The following is a 19,933-nucleotide window of genomic DNA, read 5'->3' as shown; positions in this document are numbered from 1 at the left end:
TCACTATTACGAAGGTTTTAGGTACAAAATACCCCCGGACCAGCTTAATCTTTCGAATAATTATTGCGCTGACTGAAATTAGAGCCCCCTCCCTTAAAAAAATACTTTAAAGTTTCTTTGATTAAAATCATTCACACGTCCTGGATCCAATAATGCTCGGCGGGAAAGTTCAGAATCATACTCGGCGGGTAAGTTCAGAATCATACCCTAATTTTTCAAATACTTTAAAATTTAAAATATGATCGTTATTTAACATATGGGCACTCACTTAAATTTGTGTGAAATTGGAGTCACATAAACAATAATTCGGTTTTTGAGACAATTAGGGATCAGTTAAACAAAAACATGATAAGCTAAAATGAAAGAAGCAAGTTGTTTAAAAACTTCCCATTAACAAGGTTGCATAAAATACAAACTTTTGACATCTCATTTCGATATGAATGATTATGTATTGGAATTAAAGACAGCAATACTATTTTAGAGCAAATGGGTTAATCCCAATTCAATAGATAAGGCCATATCTAGGGGGACAGGAGTACCGGATTTACCCCTTCCCCCATGAAGTTGTTGTCCGACTCAAAAACGTAAAAAATGCATACAAACAAGTTATCAACGCGATTCTTAAAGCCCCCTCCCTCCTCCAAGTAAAAATCCTGGACATACTACCATAAATAGTAACATTATAGTAAAATTAGTTATAATTAGACACCAAACCGTCACACAAGGATGTTAGAATTAAATATTAATTAGATTAACTAACTCTTAGTGCTCTGCGATAAGGAAAGAATCAGCAGCTATCTAACCGAATATCTAGGTCATCAGCACAATCCTATTTTTCACTAATATCAATACATATATATAAATCACAAGTGAAAAAAGGGAAAACTTAACATGGCAGGGGATGAGGGAAGATGACAGAAAACTTATCCAGTATCAACTTAGTTAAGCTGTTCAAAGATGATTTTCCGCCGCCGTCAAACTTAACACGGCGGTGGATGAGAGAAGATGACAGAAAACTTACCCAGTATTAAGTTAGTTAAACTGTTCAAAGATGATTTTTCGCCATAACACAAAGGACTAACTGCGGTTTTATTAATTAACACATAACGCAACTGTAGTACCTTTTCAGTCTTATTTCAATAGCTTAATTAAAAAATAAACACAAATACCCCTGAACAGATAGTATACAAGACATATTCTCTCAGCATAATTTTTGTGCGTTTCCATCAAAGGAAGATCCATTTTTTACGTTCTAATAGTGATCCCAGAAGATAGCATTAGCCAATTTTATTTTTGTCTCAGATACGCATAACGTTGAGTCAAAAGGAGTCATAATTGGAACCACAAACAAAGTGCATAATTAATTGTCTTAATTTTGCTTTATAGGGAGCCTTTCCAGACCAGAGCTTATACAACGAAGGAGCTGGCATAATAAACTATGATATTTTATGATCAGATTAAAAAAATATTAAGTATTTGTTTAAATGACTATATTATGGAAATCATCCCCAAGTTCAATAAGCATATTGTAACTTTTGATGTTCAAAAGCATTTATTGAAATCAATTAAATTAATGGTTTATTTTGCGTCAGAGCTCAATAACGCACATTTTGTTCTTTTGGAGATAGAAAATTCTTAGTGTATTTATCTATCAGGATAAATCAAACACCTTCATGCAAAAACCTTTCTTAAAGTCTTTGGAGCTGCAAGAGTTTGCACTGATTTTTTTTTTCATTTCAACTATAATTTTTGGACAATAGGAACAACATAGGCATTCAGTGAGTGTAAAATAGAACACTAACTTTGACCAAATCTTCCCATTTTCGAATTACTTACGCAAAATAAATTTTACTGTCTAAAGGGTGTTTATTAGAGCAAAATTACTGCACTTGCATAACATATTATTGAAATTTATTACAAAAAGCTACACTGAACGAGGGCATCACTATTCATATATTTGATCAACGTTTTACTTCAAAGAGAACAATAAGATTGAGGAGCGTCAGGTGATTCTCCCCGCTTCACAGTAGCTATCATTCACATCAGCTTTACATGTAATGGACCAGCTTGGTTCCTTACATGGATCGCAAGCATGGGCTTTAGAGTTTATTTCGGGTCAAGTGCGAGTGCTGTCTTTTCTTGTCACACTTCCTAGAGGAATTCACTGGTCATAATTTGGTTTATGACTTAAATATAAAAAATCCCCCCTTTTCCCCCCTAACTACCGATTGTAACTGCACAAATGCAGTTACTATTTACTAATTAAGCATGATGACCAATATAAATCTACCAAGGACCTTTAGCATCCGCATCGTTTATTATACACTTCAACTGACGAATAATTCAAAATTTTTTAGAACTGGCAGTTTTTTATTTTTAATCTACAAGCGACTCAAGTGACAGGTAATTCGAGGGGCTGAACTCTGTGTAATGGCCCAATATGTATTCCCTTTTCTAATATACTCTATTGATATTAAGGAGGGGGGATTCGCCTCCTTATACCGTCTTTCAATAAAATTTCTCTTCTTAAAGCTTTATTAAAGTTGTTTTGTTGTTGGAAGACTATCATACAGGGATAAAGCCCTGTTTAATTCTTTTTATTACGTATTTAATCTGCATCAATCTGACTGGTGATCATACAATAGACATACATAAATCTACCTTTTCTCAATCTCTATCTTTTTGGCATCTTAAAGGCATATTTAAATAGATTTAATGCTCAAAGTTAATACAATATGCAAATCTGTCTTATGTAACTATACATATAAGTTGTCCTGAATTTTTAGATAAATTGTGTTGATACTTTTCTCAGCTTTGTCAGAAGCCTTTCCAGACTAAAATGCCTATAAGAAGAAGCAGTTGGTAGGATAAACCTCTATTGCTCTATGACGATATGGAAAGAAATTCAGCATTTAGCTGAAAATCTATGGAATCATCAAATTCATATGTTTATGTTTTATTATCCAGACATATAAACAACACAAGTGAACAAAACCAAATTGAGGGGATGGAGGGGGATTGTAAAGCTTCAAATTTAAATTGTGCTATTGCATAACCTTGCTTTTAGCCATCCTGGTTGCAGTGCTAGCTAACAGCCTAGTAATTTCATTGGGCGTTCGTGGTAAAATACCCAAGCTGCGTGTTCTTGGGACTCAGGTTCAGATTGAGGTGCTCTAATACCACACAATGTAATAAATAAATAAAAAAAAGTTTAAATTCAAAAGCAAAAAACGTAAAATAAAACCATTCAAAGAAAATTAAAGAGATTTAAAACTCGGACTGACTTTTGAGAGTAAAACACCAATGTCATCAACCGATTTTTAAAGATCATTATCAATAAGGATCAAAGTGAATTTTTAAAATTTAATAAATGCTTATATATATAAGTCTTAGGATATTGTTAAGAGTGGTATATTGTTTTTGGAGCTCCAATTGAGGTCGTCCTTTCGATTTAAATTATCTTACCCCTTGGGCATCTCGTCAAAGGGATCCTTGCTCTTGGGTTCAGCTGCAAGAGCCTCCTCAACAGCATCTGCTGGTTCTTCTTGCTCTTTCTTTGGCACTTCCTTCTTTTCTGGTTTTGCTGTCACTGCTTTTGGGGCCTTTTCTGTCTTCTTCTTTTGTCCACTTCCGATCTAAAATACAATTGATGGAATAATAAATACAAAATTCATCTTTAAGATAGGAAGTTCGAACTGCTATAAAAACTATTAATAATTTACCCTGTTTTCAAAAGGGTGCCAAATATTTCACAACAAGAGCATTAAAAGAATTACTTTCAATTTTGAAATCAAATTTAATGACATTTCTCAACGAATTAGAATGATCTTGTTAAGTTTCATTCCTAGAAGTCCAGACTATACAAAGTGTATTCGATGTTCAATTATGAAGCGTTCACTCTGTAAACTATTGTAAGGCATAGAAAATTGTATAAAAACAAGTCTACATCTGTTGATATCTACGAAAGTAATAAATCTTTCTGTAATTTTGGTTTAAGATTGATTCTTTTTAAGATTAAATGCATGATAATTTCTATACCAAAGAAATTTGGCAATGCCGTGAAAATTTTGGTGAAAATAAAAGTGTATTTATCTATGTATCTATCAATATTCCACAACTGATTCGATCCGACTATATAATAAAAGTGTTATGACAAACTAAAGGTATATGTTCCCTTTAAAAGAAGTGATTTCGCGACAAGTCTGCAGCTGCATCAAAAGGACAAGATCCTTACGTATTTTTAAAGGAGGATCAAAGCTTGATTCAAAAACAGGAAAAATGTCTTGTTTTTAACCAATTTTCTAAGTATTCTCAATCTAAAAACCATGCACATTAAATTTTTATCATTGCAATGCGGCAATTGGATAGGTCTGAATCTAAGCTATGGATTGACAGAAATAATATTCTATTTCGTTGATATATCCAAAACCTAGGGGCAGGCATGCAAAAAGTGCCATAGCAATTTTCAAATTTGTTGCCAATATTTTTCTGAAAATACCATTTTTACATATAAAAATACGTTTGCTCGAAGAAAAGCTATCAAAACACAAGTTGCGATTTGGAACTTTTTACATACCTGCCTAGGAGAGCATAAAAATGACATGCTAAAGATTGCACAGGGAACACGAACCTTAAGAAACGTGTTACTTTAACAGGTTAAGAAAAAAAAAAAAAAAAACATTCGTGATTTGTCTTCTGGCAAAAAATACGAAATCCCACATTTTTGTAGACTGGACCTTGAAATTTTTTCTATAGGGTTCTCTGATACGCTGAATGCGATGGTGTGATTTTCGTTAAGATCCTATAATTTTTAGGGGGTGTTTTCCCCTATTTTCCAAAATAAGGCAAATTTTCTCAGGCTCGTAACTTTTGATGACGAAGATTAAATTTGATGAAACTTATAGTCGTTCGGACTGAAGCCCTAACTTAGTCTTGGGACAAAAAAGTTAATATTTTTATATATTTTCCTAACATAACACCTTGTGCTTCATATTGTTGTGGGATTACGTAAAGATAGGACTCTCTAGAACAAAATTAAATAAAATCTTTTCTCAATGTTTATTTTCAGAGAAATCATCTCAGGCTCTGTTGAAGTTCAGGCATTGTATTAAAGTTATACAATTTGAAAAACACAACCAAAATATATTATTTAGTAAAAGTTTCAATAGCTTTCTATAAGAATTTCTATAAATTTCCACAAGAATCACTCAATAAAGATTTCGGCGAGAGATAATTGAATCTAAAACTCTCTTAAGACAAGCAGACAAGTGATTTTACTTCAATCCATATTTGTAATTTCAAAATACAAAATTGTATCTGATTTCCATTTTTTTTAAGTATCAGTGTCCTTGCCTCAAGACGTAAATTAATGAGTCGTTGGAAATGACTAAGATTACTTTTTTTTCTCTCGCAAAACAATCACACTGTATGATTTTTGATTGTTAATGCTTTTTAACTGTATCTGATTTATGCGTTTCTGATTTCGTTTATGGAACAATTCGAACGTTTCTGGTTTTTGATTTTTCAAGTGATGATGTAATCGAGTGTTTACGATTTTCGATTGCAGTTATTTTCCGAGTGTCGATGTAACAATTCGACTGTTTATGATTTTGAAGGAGATGTTTTTGATTTTTTGAGCGTTTATGTAAGACTACTAAGTATACATACTCCTTGATTTTTTTATTCCTTTCGTTTTAATACTGAAGTCCATAAAATGACGATCATAATATCCCAGCCATTCTAAAAAAACAAACAAAAAAACTTACAGCTGCCTGGAACTCGGCATACTTCTTTGGATCGAATTCACCAGTCTTTTCGCACAGCTTGAAGTCGCCAATTACAGCCTTGACCTGCTTCTGGTTAATTAGAGTGATAAACCAGCGGTTGGTATTGACATAAGATTTTCTGAAAGAAGTTTGTGTGTCGACTGACGAAATTACAGACCGGGACATCGGGACACAAATGACAACCGGGACACCGATACATGGGGAATATAAATGACGACCGGGACACTCAAAGAGAAAGCGACCGGGACACAAGGAATGTTCGAATAGCAATCACCATCAACAAAGCACCGGGACACAAATGACGACCGGGACACAGGGAATATAAATGACGACCAGGACACTCAAAGAGTCCTTAAACAACTCATTATGATGTTCCAGTGCCCCGCTAGTAGGAGAGAAAAAACAAATTATAAAGGACAAATCAGTGCTACCCTTGCAAAAAAGTGATTTCTCTTGTTTTCCGAGCCAGAGGACTGTAATTTCCTGTGCTTTTTGGCAATGGCGATTCTAATGGTGACTTTTGGTTTCGATCCGATATATTGTCAAAACAATTGATTATAGGGTACTATGTGTCGAGGTCCTTTCTTTACTAGGCAGAACAGTAGCCATTGGCGAGATCACTTTAATTTTTTGGAAGGTTTCTCCCTCTTTTCCAAAAGGTTGGCGTGTTTTTCAGGCTCATATATATCATTGAGTAATTATAGCAAAAAATCAAATAAAAGCGGAGCTATATTAAATCCAAAGACGAGTGAGGGTTAAATTATAAAATTTAATTGAAACTTAAAACAAACAGAAATTTAGCTGTATCAAATGTCAATTCTGAAAAAAGAGAGAAATCAGTAGGGCTAACACCTCTTATCACTTTTTAATTCTTCAAATTCATATGGTTTTTCATCAGCGTGGGTTTTCATATGCCTAGTTAAATTGTTCTTGATAAAAAATTTCTTTTTGCATGCTTCACATTCATAGGGTTTTTCTCCATTGTGAATTCTCATATGCACAGTCAAACAGGATTTGAAAGAAAATTCCATTTTGCATGTTTCACATCCAAAGGGTTTGTTTCACATCCAAAGGGTCATGGGTTCTCATATGTCTAGCCAAATAGGACTTGCTAGAAAATTTCTTTTTGCATGTTTCACATTCATATGGTTTTTCTCCACTGTGAATTCTCATATGCACAGCCAAATAGGACTTACTAGAAAATTCCTTTTTGCATGTTGCACATTCATATGGTTTTTCTCCACTGTGAATTCTCATATGCACAGCCAAATGGGACTTGGTAGAAAATTTCTTTTTGCATGCTTCGCATTCATAGGGTTTTTCTCCATTGTGAGTTTTCATATGCTTAGGCAAACTGGACTTGATAGAAAATTCCATTTTGCATATTTCACATCCATAGGGTTTTTCACCAGTGTGCGTTCTCCTATGGTCAGTCAAAGCAAACTGTGAAGACAATTTCTTTTTGCATATGTCACATTCATATGGTTTTTCACCAGTATGGTTTCTCATATGACTAGCCAAAATGGACTTGGTGGAAAATTTCTTTTTGCATGCTTCACATTCATATAGTTTTTCTCCACTGTGAATTCTCATATGCACAGCCAAATGGGACTTTCTAGAAAATTTACTTTTGCATGTTTCACATTCATATGGTTTTTCACCAGTGTGCGTTCTCATATGCCCAGTCAAAACAGACTTTGAAGACAATTTCTTTTTGCATACGTCACATTCATATGGTTTTTTATCAGTATGGGTTCTCATATGACTAGCCAAATAGGACTTGGTAGAAAATTTCTTTTTGCATGTTTCACATTCATATGGTTTTTCTCCACTGTGAATTCTCATATGCACAGCCAAATGGGACTTTCTAGAAAATTTACTTTTGCATGTTTCACATTCATATGGTTTTTCACCAGTATGGGTTCTCATATGACTAGCCAAAATGGACTTTCTAGAAAATTTAATTTTGCATGTTGCACATTCAAATAGTTTTTCTCCACTGTGAATTCTCATATGCACAGCCAAGTTGAACTTCGAAGATAACTTCTTTTTGCATTCTTCACATTCATAGTATTTTTTTCCATTTTGAGTTCTCATATGCCTAGCCAATCTGTGCTTCAAAGGAATTTGTTTTTCGCAGTCCAGTTGTAAGTCTTCTTGGTATGTAAAATCGGTCACTCCAGTCATAGGCTGGGAATCTGGGTCAAGATCAAAGTTTCCAAAACTTAGTGCCATATCACTAAAGGTATAATGCTTGCTGTGTATATTTGTACTTGTTATTAGCATACTTATATTACTACTTGCTTTTCAAAAGTAGACTGATGGATCTTCCTAGACAACACTTGTTTTTATGCTATGAATGACGTCACTGAAATAGATTATGGTATAAATTTTTATGTGACGTCATTTACGGATGTAATATGAATGCAGCCTTTTATATTAGTCGATGAAGTCATTAAGATACTGATGTATACAATAGTGACGTCATTCACATGCCTTTTCCCCAAAAATTAAGGCTCTGGGCGAATTTTCTGAAACTCGTGACATATATAGATCGATTTTTAGGCCTGAACATCTTGAGGTATCAGCTTCCCCCCCCCCCCCCCCCAAAAAAAAAAACAATATATATATATATATATATATATATATATATATATATATTACTAGCTGTTGGGGTGGCGCTTCGCGCCACCCCAACACCTAGTTGGCGGGGGTGCTTCGCGCCCCCCCGCGCGCGTCAGTCGTTACACGCCATTGTAGTTGTGTCCCTGTGTCCCACCTGTGAATATAGACAGATATATATATATATATATATATATATATATATATATATATATATATATATATATATATATATATATATATATATATATATATATATATATATATATATATATATATATATATATATATATATATAGATATATATATATATATATATATATATGTATATATATACATATATATATATATATATATATATATATATATATATATATATATATATATATATATATATATATATATATATATATATATATATATATATATATATATATATATATATATATATATATATATATATATATATTATATATATATATATATGTTTTTAACTACGTAAAACTTGCGAATATACAACACTCTTCGCTGTCCCAATGTCTGTGCATAAAAATAGATTGTCAGGTTTACCGACTCTTGAACATGAAACATATAAATTGTCCATGGTAAAAACAATTCGTATTCAGATCTATACCTCATGATTCTAATGATTACCCTTGAGCTTTGTTGATGGTGATTGCTAATCGAACATTCCCTGTGTCGCCGTCGTCATTTATATATCCCCCTGTGCCCCCCGTCGTTCCCGTTGTAGTTGTGTCCCTGTGTCCCGGTCGTCATTTATATTCCATGTGTCCCTTAAAACAGATACTTAAAATTTTGAGGTTTATTATAAATTGTTGAGCTTTAACAAGCTTGGCACGTGAAGAGGAATTTTTAGTATAGATCTTAAAATGACAGAAGAAACACGCGAGGAAGCTGCTCAAATAGTTAATTCAAAGAGATATTTTAGTATAAATCCTACAATGGCAGAAGAAACAGCCGAGGAATCTGCTCAAAGGGTTAATGCCAAAAGGCTTGCGGCTAAAGAACGCAAAACCACGCTGTTGGATGAAAATCCACCTGGACAGCAAAAAACAAAGGTTCGACGATATGTATTTCGTACTGACGAAAGACAAGTCAAGGTAAAACAAACCAAACAACTTTCATCATTCGATCAAAACTATGAGAAAGCCATTTAGCCAAAAAAAAAAAAACGCAAATTTCGTTTTAATTATTCCTCTGCGGAGAGCCAAAATCAAAACATGCATTGATTCAAAAATGTTCAGAAATTAAATATAAAAAAAACAAGTTTTTTTTTTTTACTGAAAGTAAGGAGTGATATTAAAACTTAAAACGAACAGAAATTACTTCGTATAGGAAAGGGGCTGCTTCCTAATAAACGCCCCGCTCTTTACGCTAAAGTTTTTTACTGTTTTAAAAAGAAGAGTTGAGAGAAAGAGTCAAACTTTAGCGTAAAGAGCGGGGCGTCAATCAGGAAGCAGCCAGTTTCATATACGAAGTAATTTCTGTTCGTTTTAAGTATTAATGTCGCTCCCAGGTTTCAGTAAAAAAAAAACTTGTTTTTCTTATTTAATGTCAAAAAGAAATTATCCTAATATGTTACCAAAAATTGAACACCAGGACGAAACACTGGAGCAACGCAAAACCAGGCTTGCGGCTCAAAGAGAAAGGGCGAAACTAAAAAAGAAAAAACTGTAATAAAAGATAAAAAAATTAAAAATTTTTAAAAACTAAAAAAGGAAAAAATGAAAAAAAAAACTAAAAAAAGGAAAAAAAAAACTGTAATAAAAGATAAAAAAAGGGAACACTAGAGCACGCAAAACCAGGCTTGCGGCTAAAAGAGAAAGTGCTAGATTAGGAATGTCCAATTTACGTCATTAATTCGATCCAAAAATGACATAGCGTTGCCAGGACCCAGAACACAAGGGACAATCAGAATCCATATATAGAAGCCTGCCGCGTGCCATGCTGGGGCCCATGGAGCCCGGTGGCAAAGCCACCATGACCCAGCACTGCCTGTGGTTAGAACACAAGGGACAATGAGAATCCATATGTAGAAGCCTGCCGCGTGCCATGATGTCTGCGGTTAGAACACAAGAGACAATGAGAATCCATATATAGAAGCCTGCCGCGTGCCATGCTGGGGCCCGACGGCGAAGCTACCCGACCGGGAAACTCAAACAGAAACTACAGACCGGGACACAAATGACAACCGGGACACAGGGAATATAAATGACGACCGGGACACCGGGAATATAGATGACGACCGGGACAAAGGGACACAACTACATCGGGGACGCCAGGGGGGCACATGGGGGATATATAAATGACGATGGGGACACAGGGAATATTCGATGAGCAATCAGGATCAATAAAGCTCAAGGGCAATCATTAGAAGAATGCGGTATAGATCTGAATACGGCTTGTTTTTCCCATGGACAATTATATGTTGCATGTTCAAGAGTCGGTAAACCTGACAATCTATTTATACGTAGTTTTACGTAGTTAAAAACATATACATAGCAATCACCATCGACAAAGCTCAAGGCTCTTGGCCCTTGTGCACAAGTGCCAAGAGCTAAGAGCTCGTATTGCACTTATGATGAGGCAAGAAGAGCAAAGAGTCAAGAGCTCATATGGTATGAGCTCTAACTAAATTCTAAGAATCAATAGATTGATTTAAAAGGAAAATCAGAGGATTAATGCCGGTCAGGATTTGAAATAAGAGCTTTGAGTCACGATGTCCTTCTAAATATCAAAATTCACTAAGATCCATTCACCCACTCGTAAGTTATAAAATACCTCATTTTTTCTAATTTTTCCTCTCCCTTTAGCCCCCCAGATGGTCGAATCTGGGAAAACGACTTTATCCAGTCAATTTGTGCAGCTCCCTGACACGCCTACCAATTTTCATCGTCCTAGCACGTCCAGAAGCACCAAACTCGCCAAATCACTGAACCCCTTTCTCCAACCCCCGCCAAAGAGAGCGAATCCAGTACGGTTACGTCAATCACGTATCAAGGACATTTGTTTATTCTATCCACCAAGATTCATCCCGATTCCTCCACTCCAAGTGTTTTCCAAGATTTCCCCCTCCAACTCCCCCCAATGTCAAAAGATCTGGTCGGGATTTGAAATAAGAGCTCTGAGACATGAATTCCTTCTAAATATCAAATTTCATTAGGATCTGATCACCTATTCGTAAGATAAAAATACTCCAGTTTTCACGTTTTCCCAGAATTCCGGCTTCACCCTCCAACTCCCCCAATGTCACAGGATCTGGTCGGAATTTAAAATTAGAGCTTTAAAGCACAAGATACTTCTCAATATCAAATTCATTAAGATCTGGTCACTCTTTCGTAAGTTACAAATACCTCAATTTTCAAAATTACCCCCCCCCCCCCAACTCCACCAAAGAGAGCAGATCCGGTCCGGTTGTGCCAGTCACGTATCTTAGACAGGTTTTTATTCTTCCCATCCAGTTTCCTCCTTATCTCTCCGCTTCAAGTATTTTCTAAGATTTCCGGTAACCCCCAACTGCCCCCCCCCCGATGAGGCTGGATCCGGTTGAGATTTAAAATAAGAGATCTGAGTTACGAGGTCCTTCTAAATATGAAGTTTCATGATCACTCCTTCGTAAGTTAAAAATACGTCATTTTTTCTAATTTTTCAGAATTACCCCCCCCCCCACCCAATAGAGCGGATCCGTTCCAATTATTTAAATCACGTATGTAAGACTTCTGCTTATTTTTTCCACCGAGTTTCATCCCAATCCCTCCAATCTAAGCGTTTTCCATGATTTTAGGTTCCCCCACACCAAACTCCCCCCAATGTCACCAAATCAGGTCGGGATTTAAAATAAGAGCTTTGAGACAAGATAATCTTCTAAATATCAAATTTCATTGAGATTCGATCACCCGTTCGTAAGTTAAAAATACCTCATTTTTTCTAATTTTTCAGAATTAACCCCCCCCCCCCGACTACCCCAAAGAAAGCGGATCCGTTCCGGTTATGTCAATCATGTACCTAGGACTTGTGATTATTTTTCCCACCAAGTTTCATCCTGATCCCTCACTCTAAGTGTTTTCCCAGATTTTAGGCTTCCCCCTTACAAATCCCCCCTCCAATGTCACCAGATCCGATCGGGATTTAAAATAACAGCTCTGAGACACGATACCCTTCAAATTTCATTAAGATCTGATCAGCCGTTCATAAGTTAAAAATACTTCAATTTTTCCAAATTAACGGGCCCCCCACTCCCCCCCCCCAGATGGTCGAATAGCGAAAACGTCTATTTCTAATTTAATCTGGTCCGGTCCCTGATACGCCTGCCAAATTTCTCCGGCCCAGCTTACCTGAATGTGCCTAAAGTAGCAAAACTGGGACTGACAGACCAACAGAATTTGCGATCGCTATATGTCACTTGGTTAATACCAAGTGCCATAAATACCCAAATTTTCACGTTTTCTCAGAATTCCGGTTTCCCCCTCCAACTCCCCCCAATGTCACCGGATCTGGTAGGAATTTAAAATTATAGCTTTAAAGCACAAGATCCTTCTAAATATCAAATTTCATTAAGATCTGGTCACCCTTCGTAAGTTACAAATGCCTCATTTTTTCCAAATTACCCCCCCCCCCAACTCCATCAAAGAGAGCAGATCCGGTCCGGATATGTCAGTCACGTATCTTAGACAGGTTTTTATTCTTCCCATCCAGTTTCATCCTGATCTCTCCGCTTTAAGTATTTTCTAAGATTTCCGCCCCCCCCCCCAATGACGCTGGATCCGGTTGAAATTTAAAATAAGAGATCTGAAATACGAGGTCCTTCTAAATATGAAGTTTCATGAAGATCCGATCACTCCTTCGTAAGTTAAAAATACGTCATTTTCTTTAATTTTTCAGAATTATCCCCCCCCCCTCAATAGAGCGGATCCGTTCCAATTATGTAAATCACGTATCTAAAACTTCTGCTTATTTTTCCCACCAAGTTTCATCCCGATCCCTCCAATCTAAGTGTTTTCCATGATTTTAGGTTCCCCACCCCAAACTCCCCCAAATATCACCAGATCCGGTCAGGATTTAATAAAAGAGCTTTGAAACACGATATCCTTCTAAATATCAAATTTCATTGAGATCCGATCACCCGTTCGTAAGTTAAAAATACCTCATCTTTTCTAATTTTCCAGAATTAACCCCCCACCCCAACTATCCCAAAGAGAGCGGATCCGTTCCGGTTATGTCAATCACGTATCTAGGACTTGTGCTTATTTTTCCCACCAAGTTTCATCCCGATCCCTCCACTCAAAATGTTTTCCAAGATTTTAGGTTTCCCCCTCCCAACTGCCCCCCTCCCAATGTCACCAGGTCCGGTCGGGATTTAAAATAACAGCTCCTGTATCGGTGCACTTCTTGTGCATTATGGGCACATCAAGAATGTTCTGGATGGGACACTCCTGACGGGTATTTATGTGACATGTGCTCCAGAAAGTGAAATTGACTTAAAGTTCTTAAAGCTCATAAGCTAAATATATTGGCGCTTAAATTTTGTAAGCCATTTTTGGTATGAAAAGATGTTTTTTTTTTTCAAATAATTGGCTTCTAATTATGTCGATACTTTCAATTTAATTTTTGTAATTTCCTAAATACGGAATTATGTAACAATATAAATATAGTGATTTCAGTTTAATATGTTTATGTCTTTGAAATTTCTCTTATTTCTTAATTTACAGCCATGTAGTAGAACATGACATTACCGACTGCCATTACCCTATGATAGGGGGTAATACCGGTCAAAGCTGATTTTGCAAAAACATTCATAAAACCAATAGGTAAGCTTGATCAAGGCTCAATTTAAGTATGCAATAGGTAAAATATACTATGTTAGCGATTTAACATGATTTCGTTTGAATTTTATTCAAATAATAACAGCTCCCTTTTAAAATAACAGTTCTTAATAAATTCTTTGATTTTACATCATAGTTTAAAAACTATAGATAAGATAATAAGTTAGCTTTTGGAGCCCTATTAAGGGCTCAAAATGGAATTTTCCCCAGAAAAAATTATTATATTTGGAAAGAGCGTAAGAATGAATTCAGTGGTGAATTTCCCAGTGGTGAAACTATACCTCAGTGCTGCAGCCAGTATAGTAATGAGGTGAAAGACCTGCTTTTTCTGTTCATGGACCTCCTACTTTATGAAGAAGAAGAATAAGGGTCTAGAGGACAGTGAAACAAATATGGCAAAATTTCTGCTTCTAACTACCGTATTTTAATAAATCTGTAGACAAAAATAAGGCTCAGTAAATTTTGAGTAATCTAAGGGTTTTTATGGGGAAATCTGTGGCTAAATTTTTTAGCTTGCTTTTTAATCAGTCTTAATCTGTCAAAAGCTTAAAGATTAACTCACCAAGGTTAGTGCAAAACAAAATAATTAAAATCATAAATGGCTTTTCAAACAGGTTGAAATAATCTCATTTCACATGTATATTTGTCAGATACTGTTTATCATGAAAAATTTGCATTATCACATCAATTTCCGATTCCTGATGTAGTTTGTGGAGTTGTCTTTGTTTTCTCTTTCTCAATCAGTTTTTAAATATGAGTTAAAAGTGGGACAGACATTATAGGCAGTGGTAAACCAAAGGTTCCTTTAAAGAATCCAACCCAATTTTTTGTGGGAAGTGGGACCCAAACTAAATTATAAATTTGAAAGAAATCACAACCTCCAAACTTTTTTTTCGTGGATGCCCCCCCCCCCTTCAAGCCAATATGATTAAAAGATGGTTTAAAAATATCCTAGAAAGAAAATCGGTGGCGGTAACTCGAAAGGCATTATTTTCGTGGTAACTTGTATTAAAAGAAAAATGTGCCTCTTTCTTTCTTGCTTTTAGAATGCTATTAATAAGAATCCATTATTTGTAATAATAAGATTTTGTAAGCATCTAACCAAAGACAAAAAACTATTTTTACATTAAAAGTTCCATTTCCCCTTCCCCTTTCTTTCAGTGAGAAAAGAGGATATAACACCTTTTGAAAAAAAGCGTCTAAACACCTTTAGATGGGTTACAAACACAATTTTTACCATAAGTTATGTCCCTTGAACAGCCACATTTATCTGTCTATCTTTGCAATTATTGCAACTTCAACTGTTACACTGAGCATTCCAACAAACAGACAAATCAGCAAACATAGTTCAACATGAGCAACATACGACATAACAGATCAACAAATGTAACTCTACTCATACAACCTAACACAACCCCCCAATATACATAGCATAACACAGAAGAAACATGGATGTAATTTAACTGACATAGAGCAACCACAAAACAGGTTGAGTTGTATGCCCATTCACAATGGGGTTTTACAAACACCAAGATTCAGCACATTCAAAATAAACTAATACTGTATTTTTCTGTTGCAATTTTTGTATGATCAAACATGCTAGCCAATCAGAGCATATTGATCCTTCAGCCTTAACTAAGTTAGGATCCATTGAATTCTGCTAGATCTGGATAGCATGTAAGCGTTCATCATGACTGGATTTGGCTTCAACTGATTTCAAATATTCATTTCATTTAAGTATCAAAAAGCATTCCAGGAAAATGATAAAGTAAGGATTTTTTTTTAGGAGAAGCAGTTACAATAAGTTAGAAAACCATTGAAAACAAAAGACAAGTTTATTTTGTGTAACATGTATGATCCTTAGGGAAAAACTGAAGACACGTGAAAGTGTTAAATTGTTCAGTTTAATTCAGTGGATTCTTAAACTACAGAAATTCTAGCATTTTTCAGGCAAGACAGATACCGAAGATAACAATACCATAAGTAAAAATTCAGAGGTGATGCCACTTCTTCTTCTTCTTCTTTTTTATACACCTTTTGCCAGAAAAGTATGCCAGAGCATTTGGACTCTTCAGAACTCAATTTGCTCAAGCTTCCCCACCCCCCAAAAAAGAGTAAAATGCCAAATTATGCAACACTGGCTGGATATAATTTTCGTGATTTTTTCTTTACAGGTTTGTAAAAATGTCAGTAAAATCAGCACAAAATTAAACTGCAACCAAGCCAAGAGCTCAATTCAAAACAGGGAGGCGGTGCTCACAAACCCACCAGAAACACCCCTCCTGTTAACAGTAAATTAGAATAAACCATATAGCCAAACAAGAAAAACGACTGCCAATTGTCAGTTCTTGCACATTAAGTGACAAATCCAATTCAATATTATTTTAGAGACCTGTCATTTCAAAATGGTTGTTGTTGGCTATTCAATGAGCTAAAAACTAAACTGAGCACCACAATGATAAACGTGAAAAATTGAGTGAAAAACGTGAAAAACGAATTAAAAAACACTAAAGAAAACAAGTTACTAACCATTGTCAAAAGGTGAAGTTAATTGGGGGAGGGGGCATGTGCCTCATCCATAATTTTTTGGAATTTTTCACTGAAAAAATTGCTTTTTTGTATTTTCAAAAAAAATTGTCCTCCTAGATTAAAAAAAATATATTTAAGTTGCAGCTCACAGCAAGTCTCCTCTCTAATGCAGCTAAGAGATAAAAACGTTGAACACCCCCCCGCCCCACCTGTTTATGTATATATCTAGCTTTTAAAGAAACAATAAGAAATAAAAATAGGAATTTTATGTTTTCAGGAAGCAATTTCAGTCAACTATATGAAATTCAAAGCTTTTGAAAACAGGGCCAACTTTGAAGTCATGCAACATGCTTAACTGAAATCCTTTCAACTGGTATTGCCATGGACAAAGATGAAACCAATACAATATATTGTGTGGAATAAAGTCAAATCAAATCAACCTATTTACAATGCCATCTCATTGAATCTCAGATTCAAGGTATTGGACAATCACAGTTGAGAGCATACATTTATGGTTGTTAGTAAGTATGCCAAACTTTCAAAAACATGTTAAGCTATTGTATGTATCTGTAGCTTCACACTAACAGTCAAATACCAAGTTTTTTACTCACTGCTTTTTTCTTGTCTTCAGCTTTGCCCTATTAAACAATAGCCATTTTAGTATTGGTTTGAATAAAACAGCTATCTAGGCTATTTGTTAAAAAAAAGGTAAACGCCAAATCAAACTTAAAATGGTAACACCCTATACCAGATTTGGTACTTGTGTATTATTAAGAACACACAATAAGTGAAGTTAGGTTCTTTTGTGAAACAAACTATGATTCAGATACATTTTATGAGAAAAAACCGGTTTCATAGCAACAAAGACAAAACTCAATTTAGTTTGCTATGCATAGTGATAGAAGATAGTGCCTGAACATGAGTTAAAAAAAAAGGTTAAAAAGCTGTTAAAAAACCGTTTAAGAAAAAACGGCTAATCAAATTTAAAATGGTGACATCCTATACCAGATTCGGTACTTGTGTATTATTAAGAACACACAATAAGAGAAGTTAGGTTCTTTTGTGAAACAAACTACGATTCAGGTACATTTTATGAGAAAAAATCAGTTTCATAGCCACAAAGACAAAACTCAATTTAGTTTGCTATGCATAGTGATAGAAGATAGTGCATGAACATGAGTTTAAAAAAAGGTTGAAAAGCCATTAAAAAACCGTTTAAGAAAAAATAGCTAATTAAAATTAAAATGATGACACCCTATACCTGATTTGGTACTTGTGTATTAGTAAGAACACACAAAAAGTGAAGTTACATTCTTTTGTGAGACAAACTACAATGTAGGTACATTTTATGTACTTTAGTATTAGTTTGAACAAAACAGCTATGTTGCACTCTAAGCTTCTCTTGTAAGAGAAGAAAAATATATATAAAGTATAATAAAGTATTATATTTTCGTCGTATTTTGTTATATTTCATTAGCTTTATCAAAAGTTTGGGCTATATATTTGCATATTAGGGGGGGGGGGGGGTACATAATAGCAAATACCTAACCTAACCACCTCTATATATAAAATATTTAATGAAAATGTACCTGCATTGCAGTTTGTTTCAAAAAAGAACCTACCTTCACTTATTGAGTGTGTTCTGAATAATACATAAGTACCCCAGATTTGGATGTAGGAGGGAGCAAGTGCCTCAATTGGCAGACCTGATGGGTGGCAAAACAGGCTAAAGGGTAAAATAAAATAATTCTAGAAAAAACTGGTTTAACCTTTGAAATGATCTGCATTGTAATACCCAAGTGTTTTGTCGAGCATAGTTACAGGTTTTTAGTGGCCTCTGGCCTTTCCACCTGTTTCCCTTTAAGGGTATATTTGCACATTAGGATGATAGAGCACTGGGTGATTATTTGCCCAGTTAGCTAGCATTTAGCTTGGCTTATGCCTCATGCTACATTCAAGAGAGTAGAGTTCTTTTTAAATGAATAATATTATGCAGCTTTCAAAAGAAGTGCAAATTAAATGCAAGTTTATCAAACCAACACTTATGGTAAATAATAGATAAATATTCTTATTTTTTCCAGGAAATGCATTGAACTTTCACTTGAAATTGGTATATATTATGTATTAGGTAAATACATAATAAACAAATATGCTTATTTTTTCCAGGAAACACATTCAACTTTCACTCTAAACAGAAATTACAATATATATATATATACACATATACATATATATATATATATATATATATATATATATATATATATATATATATATATATATATATATATATATTTATTGCATTGATATTGTAGCAGGAGGCAACAAAATGTACATTTGCCCCTTCTAAGAAAAAAAAACTAGTTCCAAAGCTACCCTATGCTTTCCTGATACCTCTACCTTATGCTACCTCTGATGCTTTCTGATTAAAAAACAACAGAAGTTGCTTTCTTAAGACAAACGTTCTCTGAAGAAAAGGCATAACCTTTTCACAGTGGAAGCTATATTTTTTATCCAAATATACAATACCAGCACCATTCCCCTACCCCTCCTACCTTACGTGTATGTGCCTAACATGTATTGCATAGAACTGTGAGAATGCATTCAAAAAAATGTAATCTTGAGATTATTAATCTAAGCTATTTGATGCTTTTTTCAAATTTTTAATTAATTGTTTTCTTTCATATATTCCAGATGGGAGTCCATAGCAATTTAAAAAGATTTTTGATTTCAATATACAACTGAATTCAGCTCCAACATCTGAATCAGATAGTGTGAGCATGGGTCCCCTAACACAATCCCCCAAAAATATATTCCTGCTAAAAACTTGTATCGGCAGTATTTTGTCTCATCTGCCAAGATAGATGGTAAAAGCCATATAAATACTTTAATCTATAAACTCTTGCAAATAAATGGCTTTTTTGTATTTAAAAATACATTGCATAAAGCAAGTTATATTCAATTCTGACAGATAATTATGACATAAAGAAAGAAAAGCTGGAAAAAAATGACAGAAAACTTTCAGATTTGAAAAGAACTGTAAGGAAAATCTGCCCCTAGCTACACAGCACTACTACCATTGCTTGCATGTACCTAATGTGGGGTACTTCCCATGAGACCATAAAGGTTTTGATCATGACAGATGGCTTCTGG

General features: G+C 34.8%; 2 protein-coding genes across 2 annotated transcripts in view; both read right to left on the bottom strand.

Annotated features, from left to right (window-relative positions):
* LOC136028771 (elongation factor 1-gamma-like) overlaps positions 1-19,933 on the bottom strand; it is a 48,796-nt gene that overhangs the window by 10,300 nt on the left and 18,563 nt on the right. The window contains exons 3-4 of the mRNA XM_065706673.1: positions 17,392-17,418; positions 3,466-3,635 (exon numbers count right to left, since the gene is read on the bottom strand). Of these exons, the coding sequence (XP_065562745.1) occupies positions 3,466-3,635; positions 17,392-17,418 (197 nt within the window). The remainder of the gene's footprint in view (positions 1-3,465; positions 3,636-17,391; positions 17,419-19,933) is intronic.
* LOC136028769 (zinc finger protein 583-like) lies at positions 5,949-8,374 on the bottom strand. Its single transcript, XM_065706670.1, has one exon. It carries the CDS (start codon positions 8,070-8,072, stop codon positions 6,828-6,830), a length of 1,245 nt encoding a protein of 414 aa, XP_065562742.1. The 5' UTR covers positions 8,073-8,374; the 3' UTR covers positions 5,949-6,827.

This window comes from Artemia franciscana, chromosome 7, assembly GCF_032884065.1.
Source record: "Artemia franciscana chromosome 7, ASM3288406v1, whole genome shotgun sequence".
Taxonomy (NCBI): domain Eukaryota; kingdom Metazoa; phylum Arthropoda; class Branchiopoda; order Anostraca; family Artemiidae; genus Artemia; species Artemia franciscana.
Note: the sequence above shows the minus strand (reverse complement) of the source record. Positions and strands in the feature narration are given on the sequence as shown.

What these genes read in the sequence shown, in the direction of transcription:
- LOC136028769 (XM_065706670.1), bottom strand. Translation starts at nt 8,072, where the DNA reads ATGCTAATAACAAGTACAAATATACACAGCAAGCATTATACCTTTAGT.